The sequence below is a fragment of the Cariama cristata genome, unplaced genomic scaffold, assembly GCF_000690535.1.
Source record: "Cariama cristata isolate BGI_N322 unplaced genomic scaffold, ASM69053v1 scaffold1173, whole genome shotgun sequence".
NCBI lineage: Eukaryota > Metazoa > Chordata > Aves > Cariamiformes > Cariamidae > Cariama > Cariama cristata.
In genome coordinates this window covers 102,289-121,037 of record NW_009609901.1, presented here as the reverse complement: position 1 = coordinate 121,037, position 18,749 = coordinate 102,289, and the positions used below count along the sequence as shown (strand labels likewise).

Below are 18,749 nucleotides of genomic sequence, written 5' to 3'. Positions count from 1 at the left end.
TTGCTAATAGCCAAAAGCCGAAGCTCATGGTTTCACTTGAGATTTGGACATCTGTTACCAAGTCATCTTAAACCATTTTTAATCAGATCCTGAAAGTGGGGGAAAATCCCATATTGTTTTTAAGAAAAGCAAATAAAACCATCCTAGAGTAGTTCAATATGTGCTAGCTCAAGCTCTATGTGTAGTAGATTTTTCTGTAGAAAATGATAAATAAAATAGTGTTTATTGTTTTAAAGCACAAGTCTTTCCTTGAAAATGAAGGAAAGCTGCTCCAGCTTCTCTAACTGTTCTGTCTTGCAGTGCTTCATGTGGACTGTTTCAGTTCATGGTTTTATCAGCCAAGGTATAGGTGTAGCTGAACTGCAGAGCTCTTGAGCACAGGCAGACTTGATTTTTTGTAGCAAGAATTACGGATAAATGGACTTGTGTCAAGCCAATTTGAGACTGTTCTTTCTCTCAGTCCTTTAGAGGACAGAAGCTGCAGTCAGCAAGATCAAGTTCCAGATACTCGTAGACCCCATGCGACTTAGTGGTGGGCAGATCAGTTACATCCCAGACAGAGCTGTTCCTGCTGCAGTGGGGGAGTTGGAGACAAAAGCCAAGTAGGTGAAGCCTAAGACTTGGGAGACCTGTAACGTGACTGAAAAGTACATTTCTAGCTAGACTGCTTCTTGCCTAAGGCTAGCCTGGACGCCCCTTAGGCATTATGGGCTGTTGTAATGGTACACTGTAAGACGGCAAAGCGTCTTTGCAGAGAAGGATCTGGGGGTCCTGGTGTACACCAAATTGAACATGAGCCAGCGCTGTGCCCTTGCGACAAAGAAGGCTAACGGTGTCCTGGGCTGTTGGCAGCAGGTTGAGGGAGGGGATTCTTCCCCTCTACTCAGCACTGGTGGGGCCACACCTGGGCCAGTTCTGGTATGAGGCACTGACATACTGGAGAGTCCAGCAAAGGACTGCCTAGATGACTGAGGGACTGGAGCATCTCTCCTACAAGGAAGGGCTGAGAGAACTAGGACTGTTCAGCCTGGAGAAGAGCAGGCTCCGGGGAATCTTAATGTATATAAATACCTGAAGGGAGAGTGCAAAGAAGATGGAGCCAGGCTGTTTTTCAGTGGTGCTCAGTGACAGAGGCAACAAGCGCAAACTGAGACAGAGGAACTTCCCCCTGAATATCAGGAAACAGGTTTGTGTTTTTTACTCTGAGGCTGGCTGAGCACTGGCACGGTTTACCCAGAGATGGTGTGGAGATACTCAAAAGCAGTCTGGACGTGATCCTAGGCAGCCAGGTCTAGGTGACCTCCAGAGGTCCCTTCTAACCTCAGCCATTCTGTGGAGACTGCTGCTGTCCCAATGAGCTAAGTCTTTGTCAAAGTTGAACTTGGTGATGCTATTGTATAATGTGTAAACATAAATTTGTAAGGGTGTTGGTTTTTTTTTTTTGCAGGATTGTGTCTTCAGAAGGACTCTACTGTAAACTGATTTGGTGGTGGGGAGGATTTTGATTTAGTTCTATCTTGAATTTTGTGGCTGTATATCCAACTGTGTTGTTTTATAACCCAGCCATCAACTTGTTTGTACTTTTGCTGCTTCATGGAATCTTTTTAAGATAAAAAGATAGTGTGGCAGGCCACATTAAAAATGCGGGATGTAAAGAAATAATCCACGTTTTACAGGAGTCCCCTGTTTGCTGCCAGCTGAAAACAGTTTGGGGTAGATCCGTGGGTTTGGTGGCTAGTTTCTCTTTTTTGCGAAGTTGGCTCTAATTCTCCCCTTTAAATTTTGTTGTAAAGAAGAAAAAAAGCACACCATACAGTCTCGTGACCTTCCTTACAGCCTTTGTAGGGAGGCAAAGAGCTCATTTGTCAAATAAGCAATAGAATTGGCTTGACAGCCAGTCAGCCAGCCCTAAACAAAAACTGGGCAATTAGCATTCTGAGTCATGAACCTGAAAGCGAGCTGGGGGCAGCGTGGGGGCAATAAACTCAGAGGATGAATAAGCTATCTATACATGGATGCACTATATAACTCACAATCTCACAGTGTTTTCAGGCATGCTAGACTTGGGCTTGTACCGTTAAAAAGTTCATCCATGGCAGCTGATTTCTACCCCACTCTCCTCCAACAGTGACGTGAATGTTGTTAACATATAGAAAGTCTGTACTAAGCCCAAGCAACTTATATTACCTTTGCTCAGCAGCACGGAAAAATGTTTATATTTCACTGGCTTTTCTAAACCACTTCAAGTCATTTCTTCTGTTGGCTTTTTAAAAATAGACTTGTGTAAAATGTCTGTTTCCCTCCTTGGTTGTATTTATTAGATAATGTGGTCTTAAGGCTCATTGGGAGTGTTCACGGTATGATGCCAGTAGGTACGTGGGAAAATGAGCTTCCTTGTTCTCTCACTACCTGTGGGAGATTTATATTCGAAAGTAGTGAGACTAAGTGATGAATTGCTGTTATGTCTTCTGAGACCTTGTAAGACTGTCTATGGAGAGGGAGTTTTTAGAATGAAAGCACTGTGGGTTTGGGATATGCTTTAAGTAGGAGGTAGCAAGGGTAGAGATACTAAAGTGGGGGAAAAAAGATCTGCAGATCCTTGCAAAATTTGTCGATTAGACTTAGTTCATGTCTAAGGTTGACTGAAATGAGGAGGGAGAAGTGGAAGAGGTTGATTATGTGTGTAAGTTTAGTTTCTAGGCTTTTCTTGTTAAATTGGCATAACTGGAAGACACTCCAGCTCTGAAGTCAAGTTGTGCACACTTTGGAGTACCAGTATGGTACCTCTGTGTGCCAGCATAGTGTTTTTAGTGAGCAGGAGCTCTAAATCAGGATCTCAAGTTTTAAGCTAGATTTTTACATGCTGATATGAGGTGATTTAAGCCTGCTTTGGTGTTCTGGGTCAGGCTAAGCTCCCTGCATAGAAACAGTCACAATTTGTCAGACCAAGTCTGTCTCTTCTTGCCCTGAAAACTACACTTGTTTTCAGAAAAAAATTCTCACTACTTTTACTGTCCCAGTGAGTGGCAGGCATCAGGATGGAGTGATGCACTAGTCACTCCGTAATTGTTGTGCATACATGTCTGTCATACAGTTCTTCTAAAAACAGTTGCCAGCAAGGAAACCGTGTGCATGCCTGTGGGTCCTTATGGACTGAAGGATACCCAATGCATGTATCTTGCTTCGAAGCTGGGACTGTGTGTGTGGATTTTGCAGGACTGGGGAGGAGAAAGAGGGATACCAATATTTGCTATTACAATTAAGTTAAATTTCAGTACATAAAAGTGCATTATCTAAACAGGCTCTGAAATCATTTTACTAGCGTTCCAACACCTTGTAACTCATTAATCCTGAAAAATGTAAAAATCTGTATCTTGCATGTATTTATGCCAATAGTCACCTGTTGAACGCTGCTTTGTCATGACAAGAAGGCTAGGCTAGTTCTTCTCCTTCACCAGACACTTAAAAAATAAAGTTCTGCTGCTATTGCTCTTTGCTGTGGGAAATACAAAACCAACACAAATCAAGGAAATAAGGTTTGTAAACAACCCCCACCAGTTTCTTGCTTGCAAAGACAAAAATCTAGAGTGGAATTAATTTGGCATGTTTCAATGACTATTGTTCTGTTCCCCATGTTCAGTCAGATGGAGAAACTGCATGGATTTTATGACTGACGAAGTAGAAAGACAATTTTCCATTTTAAAATCACGCATTTGGAAATACTTTTATTTCCCATCATCTCCATGTGTTCCTGTTTGCCAGTGATTCTAAGTCCTGCAGACAAGCTTGTGGAAAGGCTAATCCCCTGTTCGCAAAGAAGTGTTTCAGAAGATCTTGAATTGCTGAATCTTTTTTCTGACCATCTGCTTTTTTTGTGCCCTCAGTAATGGGATTCTGCAGAGAGAAGGTTTTTTCCCATCTTGGAGGAAATGGAAAAAAAATATGTGATTTCTCTCATCCTACTGGTGTTGGTTTCTTCTTTTTACTTTTTAATAGCCCTCTGGGATGTTGTTTGTCATGGGGACTGTTCTGTTGAATCCTGTTTCTTTACATGCACTCCTGTGGGCCAAATTCCATGTACTTTCACAATGTATCATCTCTTTCTTCCCAAGGAGGATGATTCTCCTGAGTTGTCTCTAACTCAAGATGCCTTGAGTTTTCATTACTGGGTCAGTTTTTTAAAATTGCTGCTGCCCAGAGTGTTTTGACTTGGAGCCGTTCTCTCTTGCCCTACCGTATGCTGTTGTGCCTGTGAAATCAGCTGTTCCAGAGAGAAGCAACGGTCTGGCAAACTTCTGGGAACGTTCCTGAGAGCTGCACATGGCAGTGGATTCTTTACACTAACCACAACCGCAGATGGTCTGGAAATCTTGCTAGTTTGTTAATGCACTTGTGACTCTCTGCCATTTGGCCTCATTAGGAGCAAGGAACACAATCAGATTGTATAGGTGTGCCAATGCTGGGGTCCTGCTCCAACCAAGATGTCTGTGTTGGCATCCATACATTTTAGGGAAATTGAAGTCACTTTCTGGGTTCAGCACGCAAAGACTCACTGCTAAATGCAAAAAAGTGTGGACAAATAGAAGAGGAGAAGGTGTTGAAGACCTAGCTTGCGCACACTACGTTTTGAAAGGTTAGAGTTTTCTTCAGTCTAGTTCTAGTGTGATCTCATGGTCCGAATGCCTGCTAGTTGGAGCATGAGTTATGTTCCAGGGACACATTGTCATTTGTGAGTAATCTAGTCTGTGTGCTCTGAGACTGTCCCCTGGTGTGAACTGCAGCATAGCTTGTGTGTGATCCATTTAAATGGACTTCTGTATCTGACCTGAAATGGTAACATAGGTGTGCACCAAAGGTGGGAGCTGGAGTCCGATCTGTCTCTGTAAAGTGGTACAAATTGTCCTGATGATTTAAAGAGTACAAGATGGAGGAGTGAGGGGTGCACCCTTACTGCTGTTCTAAGTGACTGTTGCTCTCTTATTCTTTATTAATGGGGTAAAGGCAAGCAGTTGTGCAACTATACTATCAGGAGGGACCTTCTCGAGTTACTATCTTCAAGACAAGTGTTTTTCCTTTGCCTTGTTCTCCCTTGAGCTATGCATGAGATCCAGCTTGTAGGGTGGAGGGCTCCAGGCTTCGGACAAAACCAGCATGGCAACAGAGGATCTGTCACTGGATTTGGGCATCTGTCATAGACTGTTTTTCTGTCTATGCTCACATAGCATAAGGCAAAGATGCCAGTTCTGCAGGAGCCTCTGGTGGACCTGGCTTGGTCATCTTATGTTTCTTGGTGTGGCAGAAGATACCATCAGTGCTTCTCCCCCCCCCCCCCCCCCGCCCAGCTTTTGTTGGAGAAAAGAGCAGTTTCTCTTGTTTCAGTTGATTTCCTCTCCTGAATTCGGGGCGGGGTAGGAATATGAGGTCAGTCTTTCTTGTTCTGTGCCTACATCATTGTATCCTGCTGATTGAAGCAAAGTACGTTTCACAAATAAAGGAACTTTTTTCATAACTTCACCATTATTGATTCTAGTTCAATTATGGATGATGGCTTTTGTTGCTTCACTACCCCAAACAAATTTTGACTTGTGGTGGATTAAAAGGTTAAATAATAACCCAGGCACTGTAACGTATGGCAGGCAATTGAGGGTCGGGGAACAGAGCAAACAGATGAGCTGGAGATCAGCCAGGGAACACGTCCTACTGGCTCTCCTTGTGGGACTACAGCAGAGCCCTGGATTGACACCATCGTGAGAAGAAAAGTATTAGAGTATGTAGCTTTGCACAAAGTATTTACTGTCAAATAAAGATTACGCACATACCTAAACTACCAAGAAGGTGATGAGCGTGTACCCCAGAAAAATAACCATACTTCCAAAATGAGAATGTGGGTTTACGAAAAAAAAAACTATTTCCTCCTTTCAGATGCTAAAGCGTCAGTAGTACTTGCAACTATTTAACAGTAAAGGTTGGAGTGGACTACTGCAGTAGTGTTGGTGAGAAAAATACTTTGCGTTTGTAGAAAGCCTGACTTCAGAGGATTTACAGGTGGTTTGTTTAGGTCTTGCATTGATGCAAGAGATCAGTCAACATGCAGTCACTGTATATTCTGTGACTGACTGGTCAACCTTGAGGATTCAGAGCATGTCACTGGAGGATGCAGTGTTAGAATATGAGATTCCTGGTCCTCTGCTCAAGCACCTCTGGAAACATTTCCTTCTACTTTTGGCTAAAGATGGGATGAAGACAGAATTGGTCACTACCAGGCATTTGTATGTGTCTGCCAGACTTCCCCAGAAATAGCGATTACAGCCAAAAAATACTGAATACTGTAGTGGTAGGTATTACAGAAACTTCTGCTGGATAGGAAAAGTATGTGTCTATAGGACTGTACGTTTAGTTCTTCTTAACAGTATAAAGCGAGATAATATTCCCTGGTCATTGCCCTGCTGCTTGAAGCAAAATACGCTTTCTTTGAAGTATTGCACCACTGCCTCTTCAGAGAGCTTATTTGTAAGTGTCCAGCAAAAAACAAGACTGGAAAACGATATTTGAGCAGACTACCGTCTGTCAGACTGCCTCTGTGCATCTCTAGCTGAAACCACAGAGCATTGTTTGTGTTTATCGTTCCTGCTGCTAGCTATTGTTTTACTGCCAAAGCCTCTCTGAAGATGGTATATCCTGACATGTCTCTCCAGAATGCTGATAACTTGGGATTCGTATGCAGAGAGCACACAAGTGAGAATTACACAGTATCTGCTTTATGCTGGGAGGATGTATTATTTGGGGTTTATCCAAGCTAGGCTTATGATTGCCATATGTGGGCTAGCAAAAGGTGCACATAAAGGTGCTTTCCAAGGACAGGAAACAATGGGAGACGAAGCCTGTGCTGTTCTATTTCAGTACATGTCCCATCATAGCCACCCTGAGGAGCTGGACCCTGGAGACCAGAGATTAGGTGAGTGACTTTTGCCTGGTGACCGGCCAACAGGTGACATGCCAGGGTGCTCAGAGCCTGGCAGTGCTAGAAAATCAAGTAAGATGGGAAAGGACATGATCAGAAAGGCAATGTACAGCAGGTTCACTAAATTTTATTGTCATTGACTTTAATGGGAGTGTGACAAAAAGCAAAGTGGTGTATTTCTTCTCTCTAACGCTTCTTTGTTATGGCTAGCTTCTCTAAGAGCACTGTCCACAAATGTTAGCTGAATTTCACTTGGATTTCTTGTGTCATTTGAAATGTACGACTTTCATATGGAAAGAACTTGATTAAACATAGTAATTTGCTGTGGGGTTTTGTTTGCTTGTTTTAAAGAAAGACAAAGTGTCTTATGATGAGAGACCTAAATGACTCTTCATCTTCTTGAATTTTTTGTCTGAAGTAAAATAATTATAATACAAAGGCAACATCCTTTCTCCAGTGACTGTTTTCTCACTGTCCATTAATTCCAAAATCAGCTAATGTTAAAAGAAATGAGTAGTAACGTTTGCTTTAAGGCAGAATTTCTTCTCATCTTATGGTAACTGTATACGCATAGAGGGGAAACATAGAAAGAACATAAAAACTTTGTGAAGAAGTCGTTTTAGCAGTCTTTTCTGTTGGGGCAGAGCTCATGTTTCTTGACTTGTGTATGGCCAAGGCCATTACTTTTTCAAAGGCTTGTATGTTATTGGATTATACTGTTTATTTTGCTTGTCAATCTTAGCAAGAAAGTTATATCTTTGATTTCTTTTCGATGACAAATGTAATGAAGCAGAAGTAGTGGAAAACTTCTGCACAAGTTTGATTTAAGTGTTAATGTCGGATAAGTGTTTATTTCAGCCTGGCTTGTACCATCTCATCACTAGTTAGAAAAAGGGACGTGCCAACTGGTCTGCTTTGATAGCAATACTGGCGCAGAGCGGTGTTGTGTTATATCATGTCTTATGTCTATTTTTCTCTTTTTAATTAATGACAGTAAAACTAGTACTATATGTAGTGTAGGAGGAAAGTGATGAATGTGATTTTTTTTTTATTATTGATTCTTTTTCATCCCTCTCTGTCAGGCAATAGCCTGCTGTAGTAGGAGGGAGATGAATCCAGTTTTAGAATGTCATTCGTGCTGTTGGTTTATTGTTCGTACTTTAGGATTGGGTTGTAGTCAGGTTTTTCTTTTGCTTTTAGCATGCTGGCCTTTTCCAAGGCTCCTTGCTGTGTGCATTGGAGAAATTCATGTATATATTTTATCCAGTCAATGTCAGTTTTGCTTGGGAAACTATGGAAGTGGTCGCAGACTATGTGGGAGTACTGTATTAGAGATGCTGGTTACATGGCTATTTATATGTTCTGAGTGGTCCAAATTGAGTATACTTAAAAAAAAAAATATTCCCAAATCTAAAGCCACAGTTGTGAACAGTCATCTGTTAACAATGTTACTAACAACTTTTGGAAATGAGGTTTTGGAAACTTCCTTCAAAATTGTTGCTGTTTTGGGACTATTTCAAAGCAGCAAAGGGGATATGAACAGAGAAAAGGAAAAGGATGAAGAACTTAATAATTCTGCAAATAAGGAGCTATAGAGGTAAAGGTCTATATTGTTGTTTTTCAAGCCACAGCTTCCTTCAGGAGTTAGTAGGGAAGGCAGTTGTCCAAAGCATTCAGCCTGGGTTCAGGCTTCTTTGAGGAAACACATGGAGAAATGTCTGGTACAGCACCATGCTTTGCATTGACCTGCAGCACTGGGGAGGTGAATGAAGAGATAGTGACACACCAGCTTTTTTGCTGCCAAAAGGCTTTAAGAAACTGTAACTGTTCTTGTGCAAACTCACTGGCATAAGGAAGGCTTTGTACTTGCTTCTTGCTATGACCCATCTGTTCAACATCAGCCAAACTCTGGTTAAAATGTGTTCAAAAAACCAAAATAGTTCCTCAGGATTACTGGCGTCACAACCCAAGCTCTGCTTCGAAGGGGGCAATGGCATTACAAGCAGACTGTGCTGACTGTCATACCTAAAACACAGCATATGTGGTTTACCATATGATAGGTCTAACCCAAGTTAGTGCAAACCATCTTCCAAGGCAAATCCTTAAACTGCCTTATGTCCTACTAAAAGACCTAACATTATTTTCAGATTCTTCCCGCTAACTGATTAGTCAGTAACTGTACTTTATATAGTGAGTTTTTGGCACTGTATGTGCCTGAAGTTGAATTGAGCAGGTACCTAGTTTGTCAAAATTTGGTGTAAAATTCATTGTTGCAAGATGCTGCAACCTAGGAACTCACTTCTAATTTCTGTCAGTTGTTGTAAGTACTGAGCATAAATGCTGAATTCAAGGTGCTGTTCTTGCTACTGACTATATTTTCTATCATAACATCTGTAACTGTGTGCTTACATTAATGATGTATATGATACCTAAAATACATCTCAGCATGGGTGATAAGATGAGTTAAGTTTTGTTCAAATATCTATTATGACGTTCTGGCAGGCTAATTCTCATAGCTACGGAAGCAGCAAAATGCCCTCTGGGTTTCTCGCAGAGGACTCTAGAAGCATGTTTTGTTGTTCATTCCACATGTTGATTCAGAAATACTGTACATAATGGCCCTTTTAATCTCTTTTTGAATGCAAAGATTTTCTTAATTGTCTTTTCTTGCTGTACTGCAGAACGTCTGTTTGCTGTAGTCTTCTACCTTTTTAAAAAAGAAAAATGCAAGCAGAATTTGTACAACTGAAAGCTGAACGTACATGTTATCCCTTGGCATTGTTTCTTTCCCAGGGAGTGCTGTCCAATATCTCCTCCATCACCGACCTGGGAGGCTTTGATCCAGTTTGGCTCTTCCTAGTGGTAGGAGGAGTTATGTTCATTTTGGGATTTGCAGGATGCATTGGAGCTTTACGAGAAAATACCTTTCTTCTCAAATTTGTAAGTAGCCTTTGCAACTGTGGCATTCATCAGTCACATAGCATAAGTCATGTTCTCTGTTTCTACTTAACTGTGTAAAGATTTTAAAGTGTCTTTTGGGGAGCGGAAGGTGTTATCTGATGCGAGGGTACTGTTCTGTGCATCGCTTTTGCTTAACTGTTTAACGCTTTACAGCTCTTGAGTCTCTGGTGCTTACTGTTGTTTTTTTTAAGATTCAAAACTATTGATGGTAAGAATTATAACATGGAACTACTGCATTTCATATGGATATAGCCTAACATTTTGCTTTCCTGTCATGAAAAGAGAGAAACTTCTGCTAAGAATCTGCATGTTGAACTTCGAGTCCGTAACAGGCTGCCTATGAAATATGAGGAATGTAGATACACCACTGAACGTGGCCCGTGTGGTTTCTGCTGTGCAAGTGCCCCTCATGGTACAGAGGAGATAGGACCGTTACGAGGGGTTGCTTGCTGATACCCTCAGTTCTGTACTGTTTAGCTAATCTGAAAAGGCTTCATTGCATACTGTCAGTGCTGGGGCCTGAGCAGGAGAAAGGGAGGAGAATGTCCCCAGGACAGGTAAAGAAAATAGAAATTGTCATCTTGAACTCTGGGCTGGACTGTTAGGTGGGGAAGGAGCTGCTGATATACAAACATACCTCAGTGTTCAAAACTCCCTTAGCTAAGTAGGCTGGTTCTGTTTTTTGAAAGCCCTCCTCCTGTGAGCTTTGAAAATGAGGATAACAGTACCATGTTCTATTTTAGATAAATTTAAGATTTATAATAAAAATTAAAGATTCTTTCCTCCATCTCTCCAACTTCCAGAGGTGGGCACAGCCTGGGTAGTAGTGGTGTCTTCAGAACCATTATTTGTTAATGTATACATGAAAAGGCTTCCAGTGAAACAACTGCCTTCAAGTGACCTATTTGGCTCCCACAGACCTGTTGTATAAGGGGAGGAGGCAGTTGAGAGTTACAGTTGAGGCGTTTATAAAGCAGCTTGGAATAGTTCTAGCTTGCTCTTGTCTTGCTTAAAAAAAAAAAGAGAGAGAGGGAAGGGAGCTATTGTAACACTTTTTATTTCCTCTTCTTCCTTGCTTCTCTTAGCTTGCCTAAAATGAACCCATCTGCTGTACCAGAAATAGCTTCCTATACAGCAGCTGCAAGAGAAATTAAAAATGCATCTGAACAAACACAGAGAGCATATTAAAATGAAACTCAAAGGCGCAGTTGCAAAAAGGATGGACTTCCAGTATATGAGGACCCCTGTGTTTTAAAACAGTGTGGACTCAGTAGAGATGCTTAGAGAGAGTGGCAGATCGTTAGTAATGCCTTTGGCATCCATTGCATTTGCATTAATCATAGCAGCCTCATTTGGTTTTAATGTGGATGTGAGTCATTCCACAGACATTCTGCTCCAACTTAGTCATTAATTAATTTCTGCTGTTACCAATTTTTGCTTTGTCTGCTTAACCAAAGCTTTACCAATGAGGTAGTCTAAAGGAAGAGTCCCTTGGAAAGCATTTCATTGGCACTATTGGTTGTTTATGCCTTTAGAAGTGTGAGTGCCTACCTAGAAATTTAAATTGAGTTTTTGGAGGGCCCTAGAGGTGGTGAGTAGCCGCCTCTATTGAAATTTACAGTGAATTCTCTTGGACCTCTTTGAAAATCCCAGTGAAATGTCCAAAGTTTGAATTTTTTTGGCATTTTTATTATTTATTAGAATAGAATTAAGATTCCTGTACTACAGCTATAATTAAAAATGGTGTATTTTTAATTTAAGATTTCCTGTGTGCTGGAATAGCTTGAACTTGCACTGAAACAGATAAAGCCCTGACACTGGACATAACTGTGAGCCTTGAAAAATAAGTTTTTGGTCATAAAATGATTGACAGCTTTTTATTTTTCTTTATAGTTTTCGGTGTTTCTTGGAATTATTTTCTTCTTGGAGCTCACTGCTGGTGTTCTAGCATTTGTTTTCAAAGACTGGATAAAGGACCAGCTGTATTTCTTTATAAACAACAACATCAGAGCATACCGAGATGACATTGATTTGCAAAACCTCATAGACTTCACACAGGAATATGTAAGTTGGACTATGTTTGTTTTTTGTAAAGTTTACTTTAAAGAAATACCTACTATATTTTTTACTTCCCATCTATTTGGTTTCTTCAAGGAACAACAGAAATATTCTAGCATATAATACTCTTGAATATATGGATATGTGTATTTCTCTTTACAGAACTTCTGCAAACACAGAGCACCTGTGAAAAGTGGCTTATTTGTAGATGTATGACTGAGCAAAGCAAAACAAAGTGGAGAGTTAGGGTGACTTATTCTTGAAGACTTAGAGATAGTGTGTCAAATCTACAAGTTAACCATCAGTGTCTTGTGTTCAGCTTTTTGAGGCATATTCCATACGTGTATGAAGGTATTTTAGGGTTCTTGGGGGGTGGGAGAGCTGTTCAAAATATTTTAGTGTAGGAGCTATCATATCTGTTTTTTTTAAAAAAATAATCTTTTTCTAAGCTTAATTTGGTTCTGAGATGAATATTGGTGTAGTTTTAGCAATGTTAGATGTGCTACACCACACTGCAGAGTGGCAGAGATGTTTAGCTGGTCTGAGTGAAACTACAATGTTACTTCTTTTTAAGTAGACTTAATGCAATCAGCCTAATGAAGTGGGCAACTCAGAGTTCTCATAGGAAATCTCTCAATGATGCTACATCAGCACTTGGGAGGGAAGGGTGAAGCCAGAGATGCACATGCTTATGTGGGTTAAGCTCTGTAATTTATCAGAAGAGTATCTGTAAAGGAGTCCTGCACTGACTTTTGCATACAAGTTATTTTGCCAGTACCTTCTTGCTCCAGTACTCAATTCTGGCCTGTATCGATGGGCTTCTCTTTGAATTTGTCCGTGTGTAGCTAACAGGATTAGGTTTGGCGGAAATCATGTTGACTAACTTTTGTACACCCTGCAATTAAAGTAATTTCATTCAATGTTTGATGTGCCTCTGTATGCCTTGGGGAAAAAATGGCAAGTGAGTAAGTAACAGGATGTGGATCCTTGCACTGATTTAAATCTTGCCCAGTTGAGAGGAGGTCAGAGGTCACCACAGTCTGAAAGCAGCGGTCCATTTGTATGCAACCAAAAGGCTACAGTCCAGTTTTGCAGACACTACGTAAAACTTGCTATCCTAACTGGATTAGCAAGCTTAGCAGCTAAGTCGGGGACAGCATGAGTCTGGAGAGAAAGCTACTTTTTCAGCTAGTTGAGATAATGCTTGAAGATAACATGTTCAGGTATTGCAGAGGGAACTACATCTAGAAAAAATGAATTGCCATTCCAGAGATCTTAAAAATATGGTTTGCTTGGGGGGGTTAATTTTTTTTTTATGTTGACATAGATGGGTTCATTGGGCTAGCTCGCTAAATGCTGTAAACCATAAGTGCTCCACTGATCTCCAGTCCATTCCTTGTATGTTCGGCAAGTTTTACCAATTCTTTGTGTGTTCAGCATGTTTTGCCAGAGACTAAACCTACCATTTGGCATATTTACTTTTTGAAGGAGTCTGCCTGACTTCAGTAAAGATGTTATGTGCAATGTGTGATGCTCAGGAGATGAGGTGTTCATACTCTCTGATGTACAGCCAGGCGAAGATTTCCCCAAACTGACAAAAGGGGTAGCTATACCAGTGTAGCCCTCGGAGCGGATTAGTTTTGTTGAGAACCTGGGGCACGTTAGACTGGACAGAATAGCATACTCTTGGCTCTACTATCACTGGGTCCTGAGCTTGTAGGCCTCTGCAACTCTGGTGTTGTGTAGGCTTACCAGCTCACTCCATGGATTTCTCTCCAGAGAGCTGCATTGCAGGGTGTGAATGTGACTTTAATCACATGATAATTTTAGAACAACTTACAGGTTTGGAGTGGTCTGTCTTTTTTTTTTTTTAAAAAAAAACAAACCAAGCCAGCTTCAATGAAATTGAGGGAATCTCAGACTTTGTTTTGAAAGCTAGAAAGAAACTGGCAGCCATGATGCGTGTTACTAATGCTGAGATTTGTTCTGAAGGTCACGAAGCAATCCTTTCTTTTGTTCTAGTGGCAGTGCTGTGGGGCTTTTGGAGCTGATGACTGGAACCTTAATATTTACTTCAATTGCACAGATTCCAACGCAAGTCGGGAGCGCTGTGGTGTGCCGTTCTCTTGCTGCACTAAAGACCCTGCTGTAAGTGACAGTCAAGACGGTAGGATGGGTCTGCTGTTCCAATTTTAAATCGCTCTATAAGACTTCTTTTCCTGGAAGTCATCCATGATGACTTTCAATTGAATATCATCAGGATATTTTGTTCTTTGCCTTCAAGAACAGCAACTCTAAGATCAGACACTAAAGCAGGTATTACTCATTATTCAATGCAGTATCCAGAAGCTGCAGCCAGTTTGACCCAGTTTGTGCTAGGTATGGTAATGAATGACAGTCTGTGCCCTGAGGAACTGACATATGTTTGCATTAGAATCTTGAGTTGAGTATGGACATCTTTACACGCTCTTTTTTTTCCCTTTAAAATTACTACTAGTCCTACAGTCACCTGAGATCAGAATTGAAAGGTCAGAAATTGTTTGAGCAAACAGCTTTTTTGGTAAATTTTCATGTCTTTTAAAATAAGTTATAGTTCTGGATCATCAAGCAGAAAATGTTGGAGCCATGCATTGCTAGTACAGACATGATGAAGACTGAAGGGTGAAGTGCAGAGTAGCAGTTCACAGATAGTGGAAGGCTTGGAATAGGGATAGATGTGTGCATGGAAACTGTTAATGTGGCTAACACTGCATACATTTGACTTTCATAGAGCTTAAAAGAAGCAGCCCGTGAGTGCTTGTATTATCTAGTAGTTCAGCTGTGGCTTTTTCTCCACCTGGAATGACTTACAGTTCCTTGAACATACGAGTCTGTAGCACTGAGTACAGTTAGGCAAGTTGCCATCAGGCACCTCAGGTGCTTCCTGCCTTGTTAATGCAAGGCAGTCGCTGCTCCCGGCACCCAGTCACTCCTGCTGCTCTCCCCGTCTCCTGGTAAGGCACTGCCACTTGCACAAGCTGCGTTCTAGTTCCTCTGCAGTGAACATGTCTTCACAGTAGTTTGAATCTTTCTCACAGACATCACTGAAAATGTTTTAATGAAATATTAAAACAAAATGTAGGTTGGGCTCAAGCATTACATTATACTTAGGATTCCCCCTACTGTTTGCCTGTCTGCCTGCCCACCCACCCACCCACACAGAGAGGTCATCACAACCCAGTTTTAGAAATATGGTTGTTATAAAACTGAACCAGTGACAGCAGTACAAGGTAATCCTATAAATACATAATCCTTGCTAAAGTTATCTCTCGGTCTCTGTATATGGTTATGCAGTTTCTTAGGCAGTGATGCAGCAACCAGAAATTTAAAGATAAGTCTCATTCTTGTTCATTGTAGGGAAGCAATGCACTTAATTGCCTTTATTTTAAAGACTAAAAAAAAGAAATATTTCTAAAAATATTAGGAGTCATCCATATGATGGCTATAATTGTAACCAAGCTGTGACTAGTTCAGTTGCAGTGATAAACACAGATTTATTCTGTGGGAAAGCAGATTTGTCTCTTTTGGCATTAGGATGCAGTGTTGGACTGATGCAAAAAGTTATGTGGATGCTTATTGAACAGGACTTACTTTTAGTTTAGCTTGAATCCGGAAGTGGTAAGTTTACGGTAGACCAAAATAAGTCTCCTGTAAAACGAATTTGGACTCCTGTAGTTCACTTTGCTGTAGTTTAGCAGGTTGAAACGTTCCAAATTCCTCTACAGGCAAGACCTAGAAAAGTGGATTTATTTCCATTTCATTTTTCACACTTTCAGTTAACAAATGCCAAGGCTAAAAGCAGAAGACACTTGATGATAAAGCAAATAGGCCTTCAGTACAAAGAAGAAAGCTTAAAATCCCTCTATTCGAATATTTTCTACTTTTATAGCCTTGAACTGTGCGGCACTATTATGTTTTAGATCTTGGAACAGAAGCATTCATCTCACTAAAACATACAAATTGCTCAAATCTTAAAGGTCCATTGAGGGAATTCAACTTGGGCGACTGCCAGGATGCGACCTGTTGATGTACTTCCTGCAAAATGAGGAAACACTTAGAGGAGCTTTAACTGCTGATAGGAGATAGCTTTTTCCGTATGGCTGCTTTTTAAGATCTGTTTCTCTGCTGGCTGCCTTTCTCACTTCCCACAATTTGATGAACTTGTGATGTTCAGTACACCTAGCTAGGATTGGCTGACTTTTCTCACTTCCTTCAGTCATTCCTTCTTCTGCTTAGCTCTTATTGTATGAGCCAATAACTTAATATTTCACTGCCGTTGTGGCTGACACCAAAAGTAGTTGCTTCATTTTATTGCCCTGAAATAACTCTGTATGCAGAGTAAATGCAGCTTCAGCTTCCAATGTGTAGCATTTATTCACTAGGAAAAGTCTGCGATAGCCTATTTTATTACCTGTGCTTCGAGAGTACTAAAGCAGAGGCAGTACAAAAAAAAACCCCTCCTTTCCCATTGGTATCAAGCTCCTGTAAGAAAGAATAGATGGTAAGAACACATTACCCCATCTCTTCTTTTCCCCCTCTAGTTTTTGGAAAGGAACTAGGTACTGTATATATTTCTACAGACATCCACAGTAAGAACTTGCAGCTTCTGCAACAGTCCTGCCCCTTCTCACCCCTTCACGCGGCACAGACCGAACCCTGAAGATGTTAACGGTAGTCTTGGCATATTTTTCAACGTAGACAAAACCTTTTCAGCAGAAGGTTCTTTCACTTAAAATAGATGTTCCCTTATCCCTTTACTTTGACTTCTGAATGCTTGCATCTGGAGCATGGAGTTTACCTAGGTGAAGGGGTCGGTTTTCCCAGCTTGCTGCCTCCAGAGCTGAAAATATTTTTTGACCATGTGCTTTTGTTTGTTGTGAATAATTAATAGCACTGAATGGAAGATGAAGGGGGTTTTTAAAAGCAGTATGGTAACCAAAGTTAGAGTGATTGTCTTATTACATACAGGACCAACTCTGGGGAGCTGGGAGAGGGTGTTTGTGAGACACTTGACTGATTGCCTCTCTTCTGTCTCTGTCTCCCTCCTAGGAAGATGTTATTAATACTCAGTGTGGCTACGATGCAAGACAAAAACCAGTAAGCATTTTTTTTTTTTTAAAATGTGGTATCTTAAGGATCTGAATCCCTCTTGCAAGAGCAGGTTATTTTACTAATGAGATAGTTGGATGTAATTATCTCTGTTTTCTTCCCTCTTCTCCTTGGCAGGAAGTTGATCAGCAGATTGTTATCTACACTAAAGGCTGTGTCCCTCAGTTTGAGAAATGGTTGCAGGACAATCTTACCATAGTTGCCGGTATATTCATTGGGATAGCATTACTGCAGGTAAACATCGCGTTCCCTATAATGAGTTACACAGAAGAACAACAGATAAATAGAATATATGAGGGGGGAACTGTATACGAGAACTGGAAATGCAGTGACAGTTGCACTTAGAAATATAATGTCTGCAGGTTTTAGTGAGGGGAGTTAAATACATGAGACTTTCTTTGTGTTAAAGAGCATTTAATTTTAATCTGTAGGGATGCAGTTTTTTCTTTTCAGCTGTCTGCAGGTCAAAACTAACACTCTGTGAGATAAAGATTAGATAGAGATTTTAAAGCCTGTACAGACCTACTGTTTCTGATGGTGCTTAAATGAGCAGTGAAATGAGCCTTTACAGTTGCTTATGTGAAACAAGTGTAGAACTGTTCAATTTCCCGGAACCCAGTGGCACTATAAAAATACTGGGGTTACAGGAGATTTTTGATTTTCTTCCTTCTTCCAACACTTACTGTTAATTTGGGTTCTATCTTTCTGTTGCTTTTTTTCATGTCAAAGTTCTGTATAACCTAAGGAGTTTGCCTGTGTGAAAAGAGTTGTCTGATGCTCCAAATGAATAAACTGTTGTCTCTTCCAGATATTTGGGATATGCTTAGCCCAGAATTTGGTTAGTGACATTGAGGCTGTCAGAGCCAGCTGGTAAAACTGCTGAAGTAACCACAAGAAGACACTGGACAACCGAAACCCTCTGAAACCTCCAGTGTGTCGCTCCGACACCAAGCTGTATGGACATGGGTGACAGGGAAGCCTTCTCTCCCAAGTAGTCTCAAGTCTAAGTTCCTGATATTGCAGTGAACTCGTGTTTCTTTGGGGTGGGGGAGAGAAGAGTGGGCTATTTAAAATCTGCTGCTCACTGACAATTTTTTTTTCTTTTAAACCACCAGTTTGAAAGCTATTGAGCCGTGAATCTCTACTGTATTCTTGATCCTGAGTAACAAGTGGACACTTTTTTAAAATTCGTGTATTTAGTGGGACAGAGTTGCATCGTTGTAGTCTGTGGATATGCTGTTGATTCTTCGTGTCATGAGCTCTTCAATAGCTGCCAAATATTCCTGAGATGGTCTCTCTCCTCACCACTCTGTAAAGGAACAATCTTCTTGTTTTCACAGCTAAACATAGCTACAGGCCTAAACCCATCAAGCAGGAAGCAACTTTCTATGCATCTATTGTACAGTAAAAGAAATTGTTTTTAGAACAAGGGGAAATTTTTTTTACGCAAGCTTCAAACCATCTCCCTGTAGTACTTTGAGGTTGGAATCGGCAAGCTCACAGGGAGAATTGCCTAATTTTATCAACATCTTTCTTCCTTCTCCACCCTTGTAGGAAGGGAAAGGAGTTTTATATTTGACAAACAAGGGTCGTAGCGCCTTTGGCTGCTGCCATACCTTAG

The 18,749-nt window shown here is 40.8% G+C and overlaps 1 protein-coding gene across 1 annotated transcript; it reads left to right on the top strand.

Annotated features, from left to right (window-relative positions):
- Positions 1-468: 468 nt before the first annotated feature.
- LOC104159681 (tetraspanin-5-like) lies at positions 469-18,417 on the top strand (the record flags this gene model as incomplete). Its single annotated transcript, XM_009697660.1, has 8 exons — positions 469-602; positions 735-918; positions 9,755-9,901; positions 11,816-11,986; positions 14,003-14,128; positions 17,069-17,116; positions 17,246-17,362; positions 17,937-18,417. Coding segments are annotated over 8 exons (993 nt in total), but the record flags the coding sequence as incomplete, so codon positions are not given.
- Between the last annotated feature and the right edge of the window lie 332 nt (positions 18,418-18,749).